At 38.4% G+C, this 19511-nt stretch overlaps 1 protein-coding gene across 2 annotated transcripts; it reads left to right on the top strand.

Moving 5' to 3' along the window:
- Positions 1–1401: 1401 nt before the first annotated feature.
- On the top strand, positions 1402–18250 carry LOC143298377 (hsp90 co-chaperone Cdc37-like). 2 transcript variants are annotated; one of them, XM_076611282.1, is made up of 12 exons: positions 1402–1566; positions 3307–3440; positions 4501–4552; positions 5581–5676; positions 7266–7370; positions 7935–7985; positions 8772–8834; positions 10568–10726; positions 11239–11354; positions 12336–12456; positions 14018–14086; positions 14750–18250. In XM_076611282.1, the coding sequence occupies exons 1-12, from the start codon at positions 1528–1530 to the stop codon at positions 14975–14977; spliced, it is 1233 nt and encodes a 410-aa protein (XP_076467397.1). In that variant the 5' UTR covers positions 1402–1527; the 3' UTR covers positions 14978–18250. The 2 variants fall into 2 exon arrangements, with proteins under 2 accessions (XP_076467397.1, XP_076467398.1); XM_076611283.1 differs by lacking the exon at positions 5581–5676 and having other exon boundaries at positions 1404–1566.
- Positions 18251–19511: the final 1261 nt, after the last annotated feature.

The following is a 19511-nucleotide window of genomic DNA, read 5'->3' as shown; positions in this document are numbered from 1 at the left end:
GCTGCCATGGGTTCGTCAGTTTTCGAACTGATTTGGCAGCGGCTGTGCGCCACTGAGGTACCTAGCTAGGAGTGCGTGCGGCTGCACCAGCGGGCAGTGGATGCTTGGTTATCATCTCAGTAGTCATCCCAGTGACTTCCACTTGATTTCCACAGTGAACGTGGCTGAAAGGTCGACTGAGACCAGGATCGGATTCGAACAGAGACCTTCGCGGACGCTATACTGATTTGTAGATAAACGTCTCGGTTAAGCGTTCAGGGGCCGCCACCTTGAGTCCCATTACAGCCCAATGTCACGTGTTGGATCCCCGGAGTGACTGCATGTCATTGCCGGAGTGTCACTGACTAAAGTTGTGCTTCACCACAACTGACGTGACTGAATGGATATCACTGACGGTCATTAAACATTGCATCCCTCCTAGTAAAAATAGCAAGTAATCAGCATGTTGATTGATGCAACTCAACTCAAGAAATCGCTCCTCAGTCCCCAACTACTGACACCCCCTTACCGGCTGCCCAGGCCCTCCCTCTTAAAAGCCAGCTTGAGAGAACAAGCCGTGTGTCATTCAGCGTCACTGAGTTTCTAGTCATGCGCCGGGAGTCACGTAGTCATCAGTTGCTCACTGAGTCTCATGGTGTTCCTCAGTGAGTTACAAACGGCATCAAGAGCAGAATGAATTTCAAAATAGCACAGACGTATCAGAGGTCTGTCCTAAGTATATACATGTATTTAGATGACCCAACTCGCGCCAGAGGGAAACTGAGGGGGTTACCGGCTGACGGATGCCGGAGAGTCAACTGAGTTATAATTATGCTCTTCAGTGTTTCACATGACGTCAACCTCACAAAGGGCGGGTTAGCATGCGTAGCGTCAGCAAACGAAAGCTGTTTTGCTCTAAGAGCAGTTCATGAGACTCACTACTTGCTCCAACATGACTGCCAACTGAAAAGTGGCATCATAGTTCCTGGACACGAAACAAGTTTAGTTAAGCACAGCTGCCGTTCACATAGTCTGTGAAACCAAATAAAACATTCTGAAAGGATTTCTTGTGTGCATTGCTATTTCTAATATCACTTTATAGGTAACAGATACAGATCATATATGATTTAGTAAGGATAGTCTGCGTTATTATTAACACAGTACATTTTACACTTTAGACTTTATCTTTTTACCCAAGCATAAAAGAAGTGTCCGAAATCACGAAACTGCAGCAGTGCAAAGGTGAATTGACGCCCGGCTCCAAGGATTAAATCTGCATCCGATCAAAACCACATTATTAAGCTTAGAGAGAGCAGGTTGTTTAATTTCAGAAAAAACAAACAAACAAAGCTGTGATGAAGCGACCACAATGCATTTGAGAAGTATGAAGTGGTAATATTCGTGTTCGCGGTAAAAAGACACAAGGGCATATTAGTTTTTACCGAGAATCATCCAGAAACAACACCACCAACGGAAGCAAGTTGGATCACTGGACGATATTTCTGATAATATCGACTTCTACACGTTTTGAACGATTCAAAGATCACCATGTCAACAATCAACTACAGCAAATGGGATCACATTGAGGTAACTAGAGATGCATCAAAATTTAATTGAAAATAAGAAGTTTGCGTCTCAAATTATAGTTTTATTGCGCTTGATTTTCATTTTCACATTTACGTATTTTGATTAAAGGGCACTGAAATTAGAACAGTCAATATACTACAATAACAATAAAAACATGGTGAATGTCCAAGGACGTTTTTCACAGGGTTCATTTGTTATATTGGTAGATTACTGTTTCATCGAATTGAATTCCGGGATAAAGTAAAAAATATATATATATATATAGATTCTATATATATATATATATATATATAAAATTAAAGAAGAAAAATAAAAAGGAAAATGGAATTTTCACTGAAACCCCATGGGCCAGGTTGGTGAGTTACCGCTAATGTAGATTTCACAGTTGCATAATTGTATACTATGGATTGTATTTGATAGTTCCCACAAGTCTGTGATGACTGTTATTGTTGAATATTGTATATTATTACATCATCAAGGCACCTTTCTAATTTATCATATTTTAAACACTGCTTTGCACACATAAAAACAAAAAATCAATTGATGTTTTGTGGGTCCTTCATTCTTCTTCTAAAGATTTTCCAGTCAAATTCATCTTAGTGAAGACTATAGCTGGTTTTTACATTGAAGGGTTGTGTTTGCACAAAATCATTTAGTCTTAGAACTGCCTGGAATGCTGTTAGGGGTGGGTGAGGGGGCATGGATGTGTCAACTTGGGGTGGGGGGTGATGATTTACAGGAGTGCCATTTCAGCCAGCACCTTAAAGGCCTCCAGGCAGGAGATAAATACTGACAACCAGTCGATAATGGTATGGGGGAAGAAGGAGAAGTAGTCAGCTGCTGAAGATGGGAGTTGCAGGGCTTTGCTATGCTGGCAACGAGAGGGCCAGAAGGATGGCTTTCAAGCTGTCAGGTGGACCAGGCCCTTTGCAGATCTTGTAGAGTACTGTGACTTGCCGCTTTTCTGCATTGGTGAAGAGATGGCCACTTCAGATGGGACAACATATCATTTACACTGGAGGTATTATGGTAACGGCCAATGCTGAATCTGGCAGAGTGTCCCTGGATGGATTCACTCTTGGTGATGTCCTTGTTTGCATAGGAATCTCATAGTGCTGGAGTATTCCATAGCAGGTCCTACTAGGGCCCTCTTTGATGGTATGAGAGTTTGTATGCAAATTGTGCTTCAGGAACACCAGCATCCAGTTTGCTTTGATGCTGCTGTTGTTCATGTTCTGCTCCCATTTCAGGTGTGCTGTGATGGTCACCCTTCGAAAACTTAGCAGTCTCTTAGTCACTCTAAGATCGTGGAAATCAGGGCAACAAAACAGAAAATGGATTTCATCTTTCTAACTCTTAGCCTGATAACACTAGTAGCACATCCTTTCCTGTTCATTTTCTGTTATCAGAAACACTCAGTCTAAATTTACTTAAAGCAAAATGCTCTATTCATTTATATTCCAAGGTATGGTTTAGATTGATTAAAACACACATTTTCAGATTGTATACCAAAATGTGTGTACTGTGTAGTCTTGATAGTTTTGATTGTTATTTTAGTTCATAAGCAAATACCTTGGATTCCAGGACTTAAGTTGGTGGGTTTTCTTTGTTTGCATGTTCATTTGTATTGTTGTTTTCATATTTTATTTTTGTTTTTAAAACATTCACAATGAAACTGATCAGTTTTGAAATTCTTTGACGTTGATTCCATACATAAAGTTAGACACTTGTTTCTTTCAGATCTCTGATGACGAGGATGACACTCACCCGAACATTGACACCCCAAGTCTTTTCCGATGGCGTCATCAGGCTCGTGTGGAGAGAATGGAAGAAGCCAAAAAGAAGAAAGAAAAGCTTGAAAAAGAGAAACAAAGGTTATTTTAACAATTTTAATGTTATTTTATCTCTTGATTTAAATAGAAATTATACATTTTTTCAGTCTCAAAATAGTTTGTAGTTATTTTCACATCACTGTCATCAGTCAGATAAGATGGATCTAGCATTGTTCCTGTAGAGGAAAGACACATGATCAGTGATATTTAGGCATGTGTATGTTTAGTAATTTTCATATGGTGTTAAGTAGCAAACAAACTGAATGGTTCAAGAGTCAGCCTTTGATCGTATGAGTTTCGGTATGACAATGATGCAGTTAAGATGCAGTTTGATAATGTCTAAAAGTTGTAAATGTAATTACACTTAAACTAATGAGTTGTATACTTGCGTGTTAGAAATCTGATTATTTATTTAACTCACTCCGGACGAATAGTTTTCTCCCTTGCTTTTCCCTACAGACTATCCATTTGTTAGGGTTAGGAAAAAAATCACAAAAAATACAAAACATAAAGTAACTGAATGAAACTCACTGTACTTGTACTTGACCCACTGACCCCTCTCCTCACATCGTGTGAACGCCCACCCCCCTCCCTCTTCACTGCTCTCAGTAGCTGAGTCACTATCAGTACCTTTTTGCTGGTAGCTTTCTTCACTGCAGATACTTTATTCAACGTCTTCATCATCCTCGTCGATGTCGAAACCTTCATTTTGAGGCATTTCAATCACTTCAGCAGCTGTTGTGATCTAGTTTGCTCCAAAAATTTCCACTTGTATCACCTGCGACACCATTTTCGATACGTATGCAGATTAGCTTGTGTAGGGTCCTGAACTTGCTGGCTTGCTGTGGAGTGTGTTGTTACGGAATCTCATGAAGAAACTTTCCATTTGACCCTTGACACGTTCGTAATGCCCAGTGTATCTGCGATTGTTATATTACCCCATGAGGAAAACATGGAAAAAAAATTTAATTGTCGAAACCGCTATAGTGTTCCATCGTCCGGAATGCTACCTTACATCAGGAACGCTGTAGTGTTCCATCGTCCGGAGTGAGTTAAGCAAATTTCCCATTATTTGTCTAAATCTTTTTTTCCTTTTTTTCAGTCACCAACAGAAGATGGCAGAAATAAAGCAGAAACTCAAAGGGGTACAAGAGGTATGGAAACACATGGAAATATTTGTGGTCTTGTTTGAATTCATGCATTATTAATACATTATTTGTGTTCACACATGTTTGTCATAATGATGCTTCACTACATCACTTTTTACTGTAATGATGCTTCAGTGTATGAATACCAAAATGCAGTCTATTGTCACAGAAGCTGGGGCTATTATTCTGATAAAAGATAAACAGTTTTGCTATCTATTGATAACTTGTATGAGGACATAACAAAATATTGAAATAAGTTCAAAAATTGAATACGGAATTACAAATTTTAACACTTGATTTAGTTCATGCCTTTTTTATGATGAGTGTATTTGAAACATATAAAAAGAATGTTGATATACTTGGCTAGAATTTTGTGGTATGCTTATTTTGACAAATACTGTTGACCTATTTTTGGTAGGTGTAATGTTCGTGATTGTTTTAGCATTATGCAGGGAACATGTTTTGGCATATTTATGTGTATGTCTGTGGTTTATGCATGGAACATGTTTTGGCATATTTGTGTGTCTGTTTGTGGCTTGTATTAATTGATATGATTCCAAGCATTTTCCCATGAATGCTTATTTCAATGCCTGTGTGTTTGGGGTCTGAGTTCAGTTGCATACAAAACCTGTGCCATGTTCAAACTACTCCAATCCCCATCATCACACCCCAAATCAAATCCTATCAGTTGATGACCAGCTGTACCTAAGTTCCTGTTTATGTCAATAGACTGGTATAACTATGAAATTTGATTAAAAGTAAGTAATATATCCAATTGATTTTTGTGATTAGAAAATCCTGATTTGTTGCTTGTTAGTACTTTTCACATTAAACTTAAAAGCTGCTTTCAGCATTTCATCAGGCCTTTCAGGGTCTTTTTTAATATATTGCATTCAGCAGGAAAAACCAACAGTTCCTGTTCTTCCTTTGGGGGAAACATCTCTTAAAAAATTTTTTTTTTTTTGCTGTTTGTCATTGTGATTGCTGTGTAATCGTTCACCATGTGGGATTAGTCTCGTGTCTGGGTCACCCAGGCAAATCCTGATCTGGAAGGCAGCCAAAAAGATTCTGGTCATCAACCACTGCTGAAGTCACAGAACGCCAACCAGTCAAGTTTGGCAGCCTCAGTGGTGAAGTGCAATGTGTTTTCTATTCGAATATATCAGAGTCGGATCAACAGAATCACACCAAACCAGATTGAATAGACAGGAATTTGCATTCTGATGAGACAGTAAAATCAAAAATAGAACAGATGGCTGTGCAGATAAAAATTAACAGACATTTTGAGAGAAATCCTGTTCTTACGCTGTGACATGTTTCTGCCAGGTTCACATGGAACTTCTACGTTTGTGGGATGCAACTCCCACGTTATCTTATATGTACACGAGTGGGTTTTTACATGTATGACTGTTTTTACCCCGCTATTAAGGCAGCCATACTCTGTTTTCAGGGATGTGCATGCCGGTTATATTCTTGTTTCCATAACCCACTAAACGCTGACATGGATTACAGGATCTTTAATGTGTGTATTTGATCATGTGCTTGCATATACAAACAGGGGGTTCAGGCACAAGCAGGTCTGCACATATGTTGACCTGGGAGATCAGAAAAATCTCCAGCCTTTACCCACTAGGCATGGTTACTGAGATTCGAACCCAGGACTCTCAGATTGAAAGTCCAATGCTGTAACCACTTGGCTATTGGGCCCGTCTGATATGGAACTAAAAATGGATCATGGACATTGCAGTATTGATAACAGGAACTCAGTTGATGCATAAGCCACTGGTTGAGGCAGCAACACACGTCTGTTGTCCATGGCACCCCCCAGCTCCTGTTTCTGAAGCAAATCATGTTTTCACAAGATCCAGTTTGGGTTCAGAGACAGGAGTGATGTTCAGATTTGAGGAAAAGCAGTCTAAAACACAGGCAGGATCTTAGTACATCTTGAAAATTTTATGCTGTTCCCCATGTTTCCAACGAAAGCAGGACAGGATACACAAAGTATGAGTTAATTGTTTTCTAAAAGCTTTCATGCAAGACATTGTGTTTATGGTTTGAACCTTGACATGGCACCTCTTTGAAAGCCTTGGTTGGTATGATCGAAAATGAGTCCATGTGTTGGTATCCATGCCTGTTTTCCATTTCTTTATGCTGCAGCTTCCACTTATTCTTACTCAGGTTTTTCTTTCTCTTCAAGAGTTGGTGGAGCTGAGTGTTCGTACAGTATTTTCCATCATGTATTGAAATTGTGTTCACCCGGAAGCTGGATTTATTATATATATACTTGTATCTGCCTCTGTTAAGTCTAAACAGTCTGTGAATGGCATTTTATTCTGCATGGCTAAGCTTCACCTTTACATGACCAAGGCCCCTGGGATGTTTTTGTTTTCGTTCTCAGACTGAAATGGTTTTGAACTATCCTATGTTGAATAATAACTAATATGCTGAATGATTTGATACATGTATTGCTGATTGTTTTGAATGTGTATGCTATGCATATGTGCAGATTTTATAAGACCCCTGTCAGCATGTTGTTGTTGTTTTTTATGAATAATAATTATTACCTGTCATTTTCATGCTTGAGTGTGAGAATATGGAATAATTGATTTGACAGGGAAAGTTGTTTTTTGTTGTTGTTGTTTTTTTTGTTTTTTTTTATCTGATTGGTGTAATTTGCATGTGTTTATCTTTCAGTGTCATCATGGGTTTATGTTTTCAGACATCAGACGTAGATTTTGAAAAACTGAAGCTGGAGGAGTCGGAACTTGAGAAACAGGAGAGGGCTTTCAAGAAGAAGGAAGAAGAACTGAAGAAAGAAGAGCGGGTTAGTTACATTCACATTTAATGTTGATCCCCACCTCAGTTGAGAATACCAAGGAGAACAAGCATCCCTGGAAAATGTATTGCATTAACTCACATTAAGACAGGCAATAAAAAATGCTATACCAGTTTTATATTGGGTATCTGTGATTTGATAATTGATTTCATGACATTTTGAATGCAAGCTGGGCACTCTACCAACTGAGCTAACCAGTCCCGGAAGGAGTTAGAGACTGCCTATTTTGAAAAATATACGTCAGATGTCCAGTCTAATGCCAGTATGATTTTTACACAGTTTAACGAGTTGCTGTTCAGTGAAAATTTGAAGTCATTTTGTGTTGATGCGCAGTAGATGCTAACTGTTTGTCTGTTATGATCTTTGCTGGAGTTGCTGTTATGAAGACAAAATGTCAGTATGTTTTCACAAGTTGCTGTTTTTTTTTCTCTTGGGTGCAGAATTTTGTCAGATGTGTTATTTTCTGATTACACACTGGTCATTGAACATGAAATATGGTTTACAATTGTCTGCAGTTTTTCAGTTTTTCTGAATGACGTTTTTATGTTGCAGTTAACACCATGGAATATTGATACAATCTGTCATGAAGGAAAATCAAAAACAGTAAGTTGATATGTATATGACAGAAAGAGAGAGAGAATGAGTGAAATAAATGTGTGTCTGTCTGTCTGTCTGTCTTTGCATTAATTATCTTCTTTACAGTGATTACATGATTTTTGACTCAAGCGAGTGAATACGTCAGCGTAGTCACCTTGATTCAGATTTTGGTGTTTGCATTTGTTAAACTGTAATGTTGATTTTTCTCAGCTAAACAAACAATAGATGACCTGAAGACCTTTCCAGTCATTTACATTTTGAATCTGTCACAAATCTATGCAAAGAAAATTCACAGAACATTCATTGGTATTTGAAATAAAACAATGGCAAATTAGCGGTAGTTTCTCAAGTCAAATGAAAAGAGAAAGAAAAGCTAAACATGCAGTGGTTTTTGAAAACACATAGTTTAGTAAAGTACTACAAAAGGAATTGCCAAAATGAAATATGCCTGCTATCATATCATTCACACATCCTTTTTAAAAGAAAGGAAGGAGATTGTTTTCTTGTTTCATGCACTTTTTTTTTCTTTTTTTTTTTGGTGTGTGTTTGTTTGTTTTTTTCCTTGGATGTTCATCTCTCTTGCATTGCTTACAGCTACTACAAGTAGATAAGAATCTGACTGATCATTAATTCTACAGTGTAGTTATGAAGGAGAGCTTTCACTTGTATTGGATGCAATGCATTAAGAAAAATTTATTTCACAAATGATTTTTTTTGTGTGTGCTAATTCCTCTTCATGGTTCACTGAGCTGTTTCTAGTGTTAGTTCATAAGCTTTTCTTTTCTTTTCCAGATTATCAACAAGGTTAACAAGCCTGCCAGGGAGTTGACAGATGAAGAAAAGGCTGAGAGACAGGTTGGGCATCCTTTATTTTTAGACAGTTGTCACTGCTCGCAAATTATGACAGGATTCTCTAGTCTTCTTATGGGCCTGGAATACACTAAGAAAATTCAAGTTTGTTGTATGATGTTCTACATTACTTAATGGAGAGATAATAAAAATTTTCCACGTATTGTAATTGGCTGCAAGATTACACCAATTCTTTTTTTCTGTTTTGATTTCTGTTTTTGACTCACTTGTGTAAACAAAGTGAGTCTATGTTTTAACCCGGTGTTCGATTGTCTGTGTGTGTGTTGGCCGTGGTAAACTTTAACATTGACATTTTCTCTGCAAATACTTTGTCAGTTGACACCAAATTAGGCATAAAAATAGGAAAAATTCAGTTCTTTCCAGTCATCTTGTTTTAAACAATATTGCACCTCTGGGATGGGCACAAAAAAATAAAAAATGAAGCCGAATTATATGCAAACTGCATTTACTGTTATATTTATATTTTTTGTATTCTCTAAACTTGGCACTTTGATCTGATATTCTGACCCAACAACAAGAGCAGTCATTATTATCATTTTTTGTTCAAACAGGAACTTCTTTTGCTAAGCATGGAAGTTTTATTTATTTTGGAAACGTTTTTGTGCAGATAGTAAAAAAGGGAAATTACTCTGTAAGTAATTTTAGGGGACTTAATTTGCTTTAAACTGATCTTTCTCATCTTAAACATTACATTTTGAAATTATACTCAATACATAAAAAGCTTCGATTTTTTTTTTTTTTTTTTTAAAGTGTATCACAAGTGAGTCTTGAAGGCCTTGCCTCTCTTGTTTGTTATTGTGTTGTTAAAACACATGGACAGATAGTTTAAAAAAAAACTCCAGGATAAAGTAAATGAAAGTAACACAACTCACATGGAAAGACAAGGACGAAAGACGAAAGTTGTGTGACTTAAACTGTTGACATACTAATGCATTTTCCTTCACTGTTCAAAGCTCAGTCCAGGAGCAGACATGAGAAGTTTACACCTGATGAATTAGTGATTTCACTGCTGATAAATCTGCAGGGTAACTGGTGGAACGTCTGTCTGATTAGAGATTTCTGCTGCTGCTTTTCAAGAAAAGCAAACCACCACCACCAGATTTTATAGGAAGGATATGGTGGTCATCTGATTTGGTTAAGAGTATGTTGTTCTGACAATGCTGAGTTTCCATTGAACTCAGAAGGTACTTTGATGAAAGTGCACCTTTCCATGCTGCCAACTATTGGTGACATTTTGAAACTCATTGTAACATTTGTGTTATTCTTGAATGCTGTGGAAATTGCACCTTTGTTCAGTAACCTGAAGAAGAGAGTTTTGCTTAATAAACAAATGTCATTTTCTGCACACATTCTGTACCGCTTTGATGTCCTCACACTTCTGTCATGAGCAGGCATATCAGTGCTATTGCTTTTATTTCAGACAAGAGAAATGATTTTGCCAGGCAGAACCCTTTTGTTGCCATGGGTTATTTTACTGCAAGTGCTCGCTGCATGTGGGACCTTGGTTTATCATCGTATCCAAATGACTAACACCCAGACCCAGGCCACCATTAAAGGTCTAGTAGAGGGGGTGGGGCAGGAGTTAAAATCCTGTACTGCATATGGACTAGAATCGGTAAACACTTACTAGCCAGGTGTTTAAGCACTAGGCCACCGCTCCACCTTTCAGACAATGAAAAAAAACATGAGTCAAATATGTCTGCATGTATTGTTTGTAGCAAGAGTTCAGCAAAAAGTACAAGACGGAGATCCGCAAGTTTGGCATGATGCAACGCTATGAGGACAGCCAGCAGTTCCTTCAGGAGAACCCCCACCTGGTCTGTGAAGAAACCGCCAACTACCTGGTCATCTGGTGCATCGATCTGGAAGTGGAAGAGGTTTGTAGGTCCTCTGGCTACTGAGCATCAGTGTGTGTGTGTGAGAGAGAGAGAAACATGTTCATTCATCTGGCATGAGTGTGTGTGTGTGTGTGTTAGAGAAAAATGTTCAGTCATTTAGGATATCACACAGAGCTGGGTGAAAGGAACAAACCCATTCATGTCAATTTCTAACATTGTAATCACTGTGTGTGTGTGTGTGTGTGTGTGTGTGTGTGTGTTAGAGAAAGATGTTCAGTCATCTTGGATATCAGACAGAGCTGGGTGAAAGGAACAAACCCTTCCATGTCTATTTCTAACATTGCAATCACTCTAATTATATTTGGGTCATCTCAGGCCTTTATTGTCATTATCTGAAACTCCAGACTTTTTTCCATTTTCTGTTTGACGGGTTGCAATTTGTTCTGATCTTAAGAGAGAGGGGTTGGCATCCCTGTATGATTGGTGTGTTTTTGAGCATGACATTATACAGAACTGTGAACACAAGAAGTGAACAGTGTGGCTGATTGCAGAAACATGACCTGATGAAGCACGTGTCGCACCAGACTATCGTCATGCAGTTCATCCTGGAGCTGGCCAGGAGTCTGGAGCAAGACCCCCGCAGCTGTGTGCGGGCCTTCTTCTCCAGGTGATTTTGTTGTTTATCATTTTTCAGCTGGTGAGTTCTGTGTGTGTGTGTGTGTGTGTGTGTTTGTGAACATGGTCATGAGGGATTGTAGATCTCTGAAATTAACTTATTCTTCTTTTGTATAGATGGGCTTCACTCTTAACTACAAATCTTACATATGTCGCAAGAGAGGTGTTTTTTTTGTTTTTTTGTTTGTTTGTTTTTTGTTGTTTTTTGTTGTTTTTTCAAACGTTTACAGTTATTTTAATCCTCATGTTTATACAGCATATTAATTGAGGATATGCATTGCTGGCAATGTTCATGTTTCAATAACCCACTGAATGCTGACATGGATTGCAGGACCTTTAAGTTACATGCTTAATTTATTTTCTGCATGTCTTTCTGTGCAAAAGGAATTGAGGAGCTTGCAGGTCAGGGTGTTGATCTAGGAGTCCAGAAAATCTTATCTAGACCATCAACCCTCTAACGCTGCTGCTGAGATTCAAACCCAGGATTGTCAGATTGAAATTCTCACACTTGAACCACTTAGCTATCAAGCCATCATCAAAAGCTAGGGCTAACAAGAGCAGCATGTGAAAACACAGGTATAATGTTTTGAAGACCCAAGCTAGTCACACTACTGCCATGACCAGTATTGATGTACAGTCATGGATGGTTCATCTGACTGTGCCAAGGCAAGATCCCTCCTCAAACAACATGAGCATAAACGAGAACACCTATCAAGCTGATTTCGGGTGTTCACTTTTCATATCACAGTTCTGGCTAAGTATGTGCAATCTCACTTTTTTTTTTATATATTAGGTCACATTTTTCTTTCTTTTTTTTAATTCTTAATGAATGAAGTGATGTGTGTATTTTGTTGGATTATGTTGTTTTATGTTTATGTAATCCCTCCTGCATATATGTATATGTATGAGTCTGTATATGTATTATTAATTTCATTTCATTTATGTATGTTTGATTTATTGTTTGTGTGATCAGGATTAAACTGGCAGAGAAACAGTACATGGATGCTTTCAATGATGAGCTGAACAGTTTCCGCGAGCGGGTGAAAGGTCGAGCCCAGGCCAGAATTGAAGAGGCCATAAAAGAGTATGAAGAGGTGAGTAACTTGATGCTGTTTTGTCCTGCAGTATTCATTTGACAGTGTATAAATATATAATATTTGACACATGTGCATGTACTTTTTTCAGATGTCAAGAAAACAAGGAATCACTAAAATAGTTTACTCTTGTTTTTTTATTTTGAAATGAATTCATGTGTGATTCTAACAAAATCATCATTGGCATCAGTTAGTAAAGATATTTTGTTAACCCTTTAAGTACCAAGTCTATTTCATGCTCAGTGACAGTTAATTGCCTAGGGATGTTTTGGTCATAGAGGGAAATGAAAAAAAAAAATCTGGCATGCAAGCTACTGAAAGAAAGTACATAACCTTTACTTTTATGAAAGGAAGATGAACACACTATCCATTCATGACAATTTCATATTACTTTGATGATCTTGTGTTAGGAATATTCCTACCATGAAGCAGACACAAATTTTCGTCCTGGGGCACTTTTTAAAAAAGCACACTGGAAGGGGACAGCAATTTCCATCCTGGAGCACTCAAGGGGTTAATTAACTGAGTTCATAAGCAGATGTACACACATATTTTTTCTGTTGCTTTTCAGTTATTTCCTGACAAGTAATTTCACAACATTTGAGAGATCTGTTCAAATGGATCCTAAGCTCTGAATTAACTTTTAGGACATAGTTGTTTTGCTTGTGTGAATATACACAATGATATAATGTCATAAGAGATAGGGCTTTTAGTTATTTATGTACAACAATTCCTTTAGATTTAAAAAGTATATTATTGGACAGTTTTGGTGTGTTTTTTTAAAGTGATGGCTGAAATGGTAATCCTAAGCTATACAGTGTGATAATTGACAGTTGAATGTCAGGTTTCCAAAGATCATTTAATTCTTTGATCACTGGAAACTTTGTTTTCTTAAAAAAAAAAAAAATTTAAAAAAGGAAAAAAAACAACAACAAGTAATGCGTAAGCTAATGGATGTTATTTATTAATTGTTTATTGTTCAGCCAGCTGCTGTGACCTTATCAAAATTGACCATACATTAGTATGCGAATAGACCTGCACGAAACTTGTAATACGAAAGATGTTTTCTTTGATTGACACATGCATGAAACATTTGTAGAAAGATCTTTTCTTTTATTGATAAAGCATGTATGTGTTTTTCTCACTTTGTAAGATCTTTACACTGAGTGATATTTGATGGAAGAGAATGTGAATGTTAATGTATAAGTTAATGACTTGAGTGATTGAAGATGAGTGTGTGTTTGTGTGTGTGTTTTGTTCAGGTTATTGTCTTTTCACTGAGTAATACTAGATGAGTGTGTGTGTCTTTGTTTTGTTCAGTCTAATGTCTTTTTACTGAGTGATTCTAGATGAGTGTGTGAATATGTGTTTTGTTCAGTTTAATGTCTTTTCACTGATAATACTAAATGAATGTGTCAGTGTGTGTGTATGTTTAAACCAGCTGAAGATGTAGTGGGTTATATAAACTTAAAGAATGATGTTAATGTGTAGACAAGTGTATCTTTAATTTCAAAGCAGGTAGACTGAAGCGGGTCAAAAGGTGATGTTGATGTGTTGACAGGAGGAGAGACAGAAGAGACTGGGGCCTGGAGGATTGGACCCAGTGGAAGTGATGGAGTCCCTGCCTGAAGTCAGTCTGCTTTTCCTTCTGCCTTTTTTTTTCTGGCTTGTTTTGGTGTTTGGTACACACTTTATTTTGAAGACCTATTTTCTTCTTCTTCTTTTATTTTTGGTAACGGCACAAATGAAACGTCTTCAATAATGATGTATGTCACTGTGCATCTGTAGATTGTTCTAATTGGAAACTTTTCATTTCGACCCCAGAAAACTTGTGTCATAATTAATTTGGGCATTGAGCATTTCTTCTGATTTGCACAGAGCTTTGGTGTTGGTGCTAAGTTCATTTTCTGTTGCAGAGTTTGTTGGAGAATATTATAGCTTTGCACACCAGCATAATGAGCACACACACACACACACACACACACACACACACACACACACACACACACACACACACATGTACATATGCATACAGTCCCCAGGCACAGACTTTCCCTGCGTGCACACACACACACACACAGACCACATCACACCACGCCACTTCACACCACTCCATACCACTCCACACCACAATGCACAACCACACCACACCACACCACCGCACCACACAATTACACCACACAACCACACCAGACCACATAGAAAGTACAGACAGAAAGGAACCGTTAATCATTGCAACAGAACTTACACAGCTGCCTCAAACCTAACCAATGCTTCACTTCCTGTCATACAGGAACTGCGGGAATGCTTTGAGTCACGCGACATTGGAATGCTGCAGCAAGCCATCATGAAGATGGACAAGGAGCAGGCAGAGTACCACATCAAGCGCTGCGTTGACTCCGGCCTCTGGGTGCCCAACGCTGCCGACGCAGAGAAGGAGGAGCAGGAGGGGGAGGGGGCTGTGGGAGGATCCTCTCAGGAAGTAGACGAGGAGGACAAGAAGTATGAGGAAGTGGACTGAGTTTTGGTTTTTCAGGTGATGAGAAGTAAAGACTAGAGATGTCTACTGGGTTGTTTGAGGATGGGGAGGATTGATTAAAGAGGAAAGTGGACTGAGCTGTATTGAGGGGATGAGGACTGTGAGAACGTTGACGAAAACGTTTAGGGATTGTGAGCAGCACTGCAGATTCCAGGCAGACTGGGGAGTTAACTTTGTATGGTTGCTGATTAGTGTATTGTTGTTGTTGTTTTGTTTTTTTCATTTGTTTTGTTTTGTAAGAGGCTTGTTTTTTTTAAAATAATATTTTTATTTGGTTGTGTTTTTTTATCAAGTTTTTTGTCATTTTTTCAGTTCCATTATTTTGCAGTTTATTTTGTTTCATTTTTAATCCATTACTTGATTATCAAATCGAACCACATCATCACAAAGATGGCTTGCAAAGTTGAATTCATATTATGACCTTGGCGTTACATCAATAGTTTAAATGTGAGTTGAGAAATATTCCTGTTTTTACTGCTAGCAATATTAAATCGTCTGACAGGCAGCAGAACAGAAACGCCAAGCCAAGTGTTGATTAAATCAGTATTATATCTTAAAAGCCTAACTGAAAGGCATGCAAGTCATCCAGAGCATCCTTGAAACCTGGCTCCAAGAAAAGTAAATCTGTGTTGGCTTCCAACACAGACGTTTTGTGGAATAGTTTATGAAATTGTTGTGTGGTATTTTTATTTGGAATCATTGAGCTGATAGGCATAATGGCAGACATTGAACTTGATGCATGTGGCAGCAGAAATACAAGACTTTTAGAGAGATCAGTTTGGTCCTGTAATATAGGATTGACAATTTTTGAATTATTAGTAAAGGAAATATTCAGGTTTACAGCCATCCATACCCTTGGATTACCTAAACTCCTGTAAAATATTTACAGTTATCAGTGACAGGAGGGATGGGTTGTTTTTAAATTAAAGCTGCTCAGACATTCATGGACCATACTCTAGATTAAGAGATTTGAAAACTGAATTTCAGGTGATTGCATAAGTGTAGCCATTTGTATGCTTGGAACTTTAACAATGGAGATACTAATCTTTTATTTGGTCATTTTTGTATCAGTATATTGTGAAACCAATTTAAGCCCTATTTGCTTGAACATTTTTATATCAAGGTGGATTAACTCCTTGTTCTGCTGTTCCAATGGAGTTGTTCATGTTTTTTTATGACTTATGTCCTCACTGAATATTTGATCAGTGTGTAAACTGCTGTGTACATTTGTTTCATGTTTGTCTGTTCACATTTGTGTGTGTGTTTGGGGTTTTGTTTGTTTTTTTCATACTAGTCTTTCTTCTTTTTTTTTTTTTTTTTTTTTTTGTGATGGGGTGGATGGGGGCTTTTTTTTCTTTCATTTGTTTTTATTCCTTTGATTTTCCCTGAGTATGAATGCAAAATACCATCATTTTAACAGCAGTTATGGTCCTCACATGCCTGCACCATCTTTGTCTTCAATAACTTGGATGGGATTCTGTGTGTTCAAATGTTGTTTTGGACAGTCTTGCCTGATGGATTTGAAATTACTTCTTCAGTCTGCCATTATATTTCTCTTCATTGTAATTCTTTGTGTATGCTTTTTTGTGGTCAGTGTAAGTTACATATAAAAATTCCTGTGAATGTGAAATTTTGTATCAAATATCCCTTTGAATTGAATGCGTACATTTGCTCTAAATGTAAGCACATGGTTGTCTGTTGGCACTCGCACAAGCATGTGTTCTCCAGTTGAATAACTGAAGTACCAACCCATCCACTTCCTTTAGTTGTGGGTTTGTTTTGTTTTGTTTTTTGTTTGTTTGATGCCTATCATCTTCAGTTTCACATGTAATACACCCATGCTACTTATTCTGAATCCCCCATACACAGCTGCACCCAAGTTTGTCTGTCACAGTCCTGGCTTTGGCAGTCCACAGGGAATTATCGATGTTGGGACACCAAGAGTCCACACATTAGATGAGACCCTACACTGCCGCTGAGTCACTTCAGTGGTGTTTAGCAGTGCCTGCTCTGATTTAACATGCTTAGGACACGAGCTACTGAGCCCCATACTGAAGATGATAATGGTTGTGGAGCCAAACTCAGCGAGCATCTCCCCCAGAGTGGAGACCACCACTACGTCCCTCCAGCGAAACCCAACCACTGTCTTCTCACCACACACGCATTGTATGTTGGTGAGCAAGTACCTGTCATATGCACAGTCTTGTCCTTTCTCACATTCATTTTCTCTTTGCATGCGCTCTCACACACATAGGTTTGTGAATTGTTTTTTCTGGTCTCTGACTTGTCTATGCCATTAGACATGAACACATGTTCTTCGGTTTTAGAGTATAACTGAAGGACATTCTTCCAGCAATTAATTATTAGAAGACTTGATGTTTAAAATCGACTTTCCCAATGTATTAAAAATTGAATTTATTGTCTTCCTTAGTGAGAGGACTGCCAGGGACATGACAGAAATTAATTGTTCACTCTGTGTAAAACCAGTTTTCTGAAAATGGATGAACTCTGTGAGCTCCATGTAACTCCATTTTGCAGAAACTTCTTATCATGAATTAAGTGTCAGTAATTCTCTGTAAATCGCATACATTATCGGAAGCATTATTTATGATAATATCAAAATTTTAAAAAAATTAAAGGTGGTGGAGGGGTTGATTTTCAGACATTTGTGAGGGGAAAAAAAAAACAATTAGCTTTTTTCTTTTTCAAGATAGTGCGTGTTTAAGCATGTGGTGCGACATTGTATGAGATGTGTTTTGAAAATTGGTAGCTGTGTTGTCCAGGTGAACAGGGGGTTTACTGTTGCTGTGAACAGTGGCAGATGTGGCTATGTGAACAGGTGTTCTGTTCCTGTGAACAGAGACAGATGTGGCTATGTGAACAGGTGTTCTGTTGCTGTGAACAGAGGCAGATGTGACTATTTGAACAGTAGGTGTACTGTTGTCCAGGTCTTGACGTTCTTTCTCCTTTTATTCTGTGAACAGTGGCAGATGTGGCAATGTGAACAGGAGGTGTACTGTTGCTGTGAACAGAGGCAGACATCAATATGTGAACAGGAGGTGTACTGTGCTTTTCAGCTGCTACATACGCTGACATGTCTCTACTGGTAATCCAGGTCTTGATGTTCTTCCTCCATCCTTTTCACTGATATGCTTTTGGAAGAATGCTTGCATATGAGGTATCAGTGTTAATTTTGGTGAAGAAAATGAATGTGTGTGTGAGAACATGGTGCCAAATAAACAATTTCAAATTGTATGCATTGGTGTTCATGTGCTTTCACATTCTTGATGTGAATATTCTGGCACATAATGTAATCGATGAGTTGAAGCTGTTTGGGGTTCTTCAGAATTTTACTTTACCTTTCCTTATATAGTGAATTATTGATATCCTTCCCAAACCTCTTGACAGCTTCCAACAGGACAGTGTGGTAGAGGTGGTTTGCCTTTTCAGCCCTCATGTCCCTTGTATCTTTCAACCAGCAGACATCCTAGTACTTTTGCGCATGTGGAGCAATTAATTTACTGTACCTGTATATAGACAGTGAACCAGTCTGGAGTCTTGAAGTGCATCCCTTCACAATAGTCGAATGGTTAAAGCTTTGGACTTTCAAATTGAGGCTCCCAGGTTTGAATTTAGGTGACAGCGCCTAGTGGGTAAAGGTTGAGATTTTTCTGATCTCCCAGGTCAACATATGTGCAGACCTGCTGGTGCCTGAACCCCTTTTGTGTGCATTCGCATGCAGAAGATCAAATACACACTTTAAAGATCCTATAATACATATCGGCATTCAGTGGGTTATGGAAAGAAGAACATACCCAGCATGCACACCCCTGAAAACGGAGTATGGCTGTCTACATGGCGGGGTGAATAAGCAAAATGGTAATACACGTAAAATGTTACATGTTTGTCTGAGTGTGGATGTGTGTGTGCCTGAAATCTGATTGAATGAGACAGGAAACGAATGATGAGCGCCTAGTGGCAGCTGTCAGTCGGTTCTACCCAGGTAGGCAGCCTGTTGTGCTGATGACCCCATGTTTGTAAAGAACTTAGAGCTTGGTCTCTGTCCGAGGATAGGCGCTGTATAAGTATCCGTATCAATCAATCTCTAATCCAATGTACAGTGACATAGTACAGGCCATATTGAAGGCACCAGCCATACCACTGGGACAGAATCAGCAAAGCACAGCTGATGTTTAACACCCAGCGGAGCACACAGAGGTCCTCTGGGGTTTTTGTTTTGGGCTGGGTTTTTATATGTGCCAGAATTAGGGAATTTTGTTTTCTATATTTAGACAATGGTGAGATGATTGTGGGGCTTGTGAAGAAGGTGCTGTGGGGGTTCCTATAAGTTTTGAACTACTTGCTAGGTTGCACTGTCATAATGTATCCCAGCATCAACAAGGGTGAGAGATAGACACTTCACCTGCAAAATAATTATGTATCTGTGAAAAGGTTGACCCTCGACTGTGTGATCCCAGTCTTCCCATTTGAGCCCATTGCAAATGTTACTCTGGGT

This window comes from Babylonia areolata, chromosome 23 (assembly GCF_041734735.1).
Source record: "Babylonia areolata isolate BAREFJ2019XMU chromosome 23, ASM4173473v1, whole genome shotgun sequence".
In the NCBI taxonomy this organism is placed as follows: domain Eukaryota; kingdom Metazoa; phylum Mollusca; class Gastropoda; order Neogastropoda; family Buccinidae; genus Babylonia; species Babylonia areolata.
Note: the sequence above shows the minus strand (reverse complement) of the source record. Positions and strands in the feature narration are given on the sequence as shown.

Bases quoted from the DNA above. Each gene is read 5' to 3' on its own strand.
- LOC143298377 (XM_076611282.1), top strand. From the start codon at position 1,528: ATGTCAACAATCAACTACAGCAAATGGGATCACATTGAG. The intron at 1,567-3,306 runs GTAACTAGAGAT...TGTTTCTTTCAG, and splicing joins GCAAATGGGATCACATTGAG to ATCTCTGATGACGAGGATGA. The intron at 14,087-14,749 runs GTCAGTCTGCTT...CCTGTCATACAG, and splicing joins TGATGGAGTCCCTGCCTGAA to GAACTGCGGGAATGCTTTGA.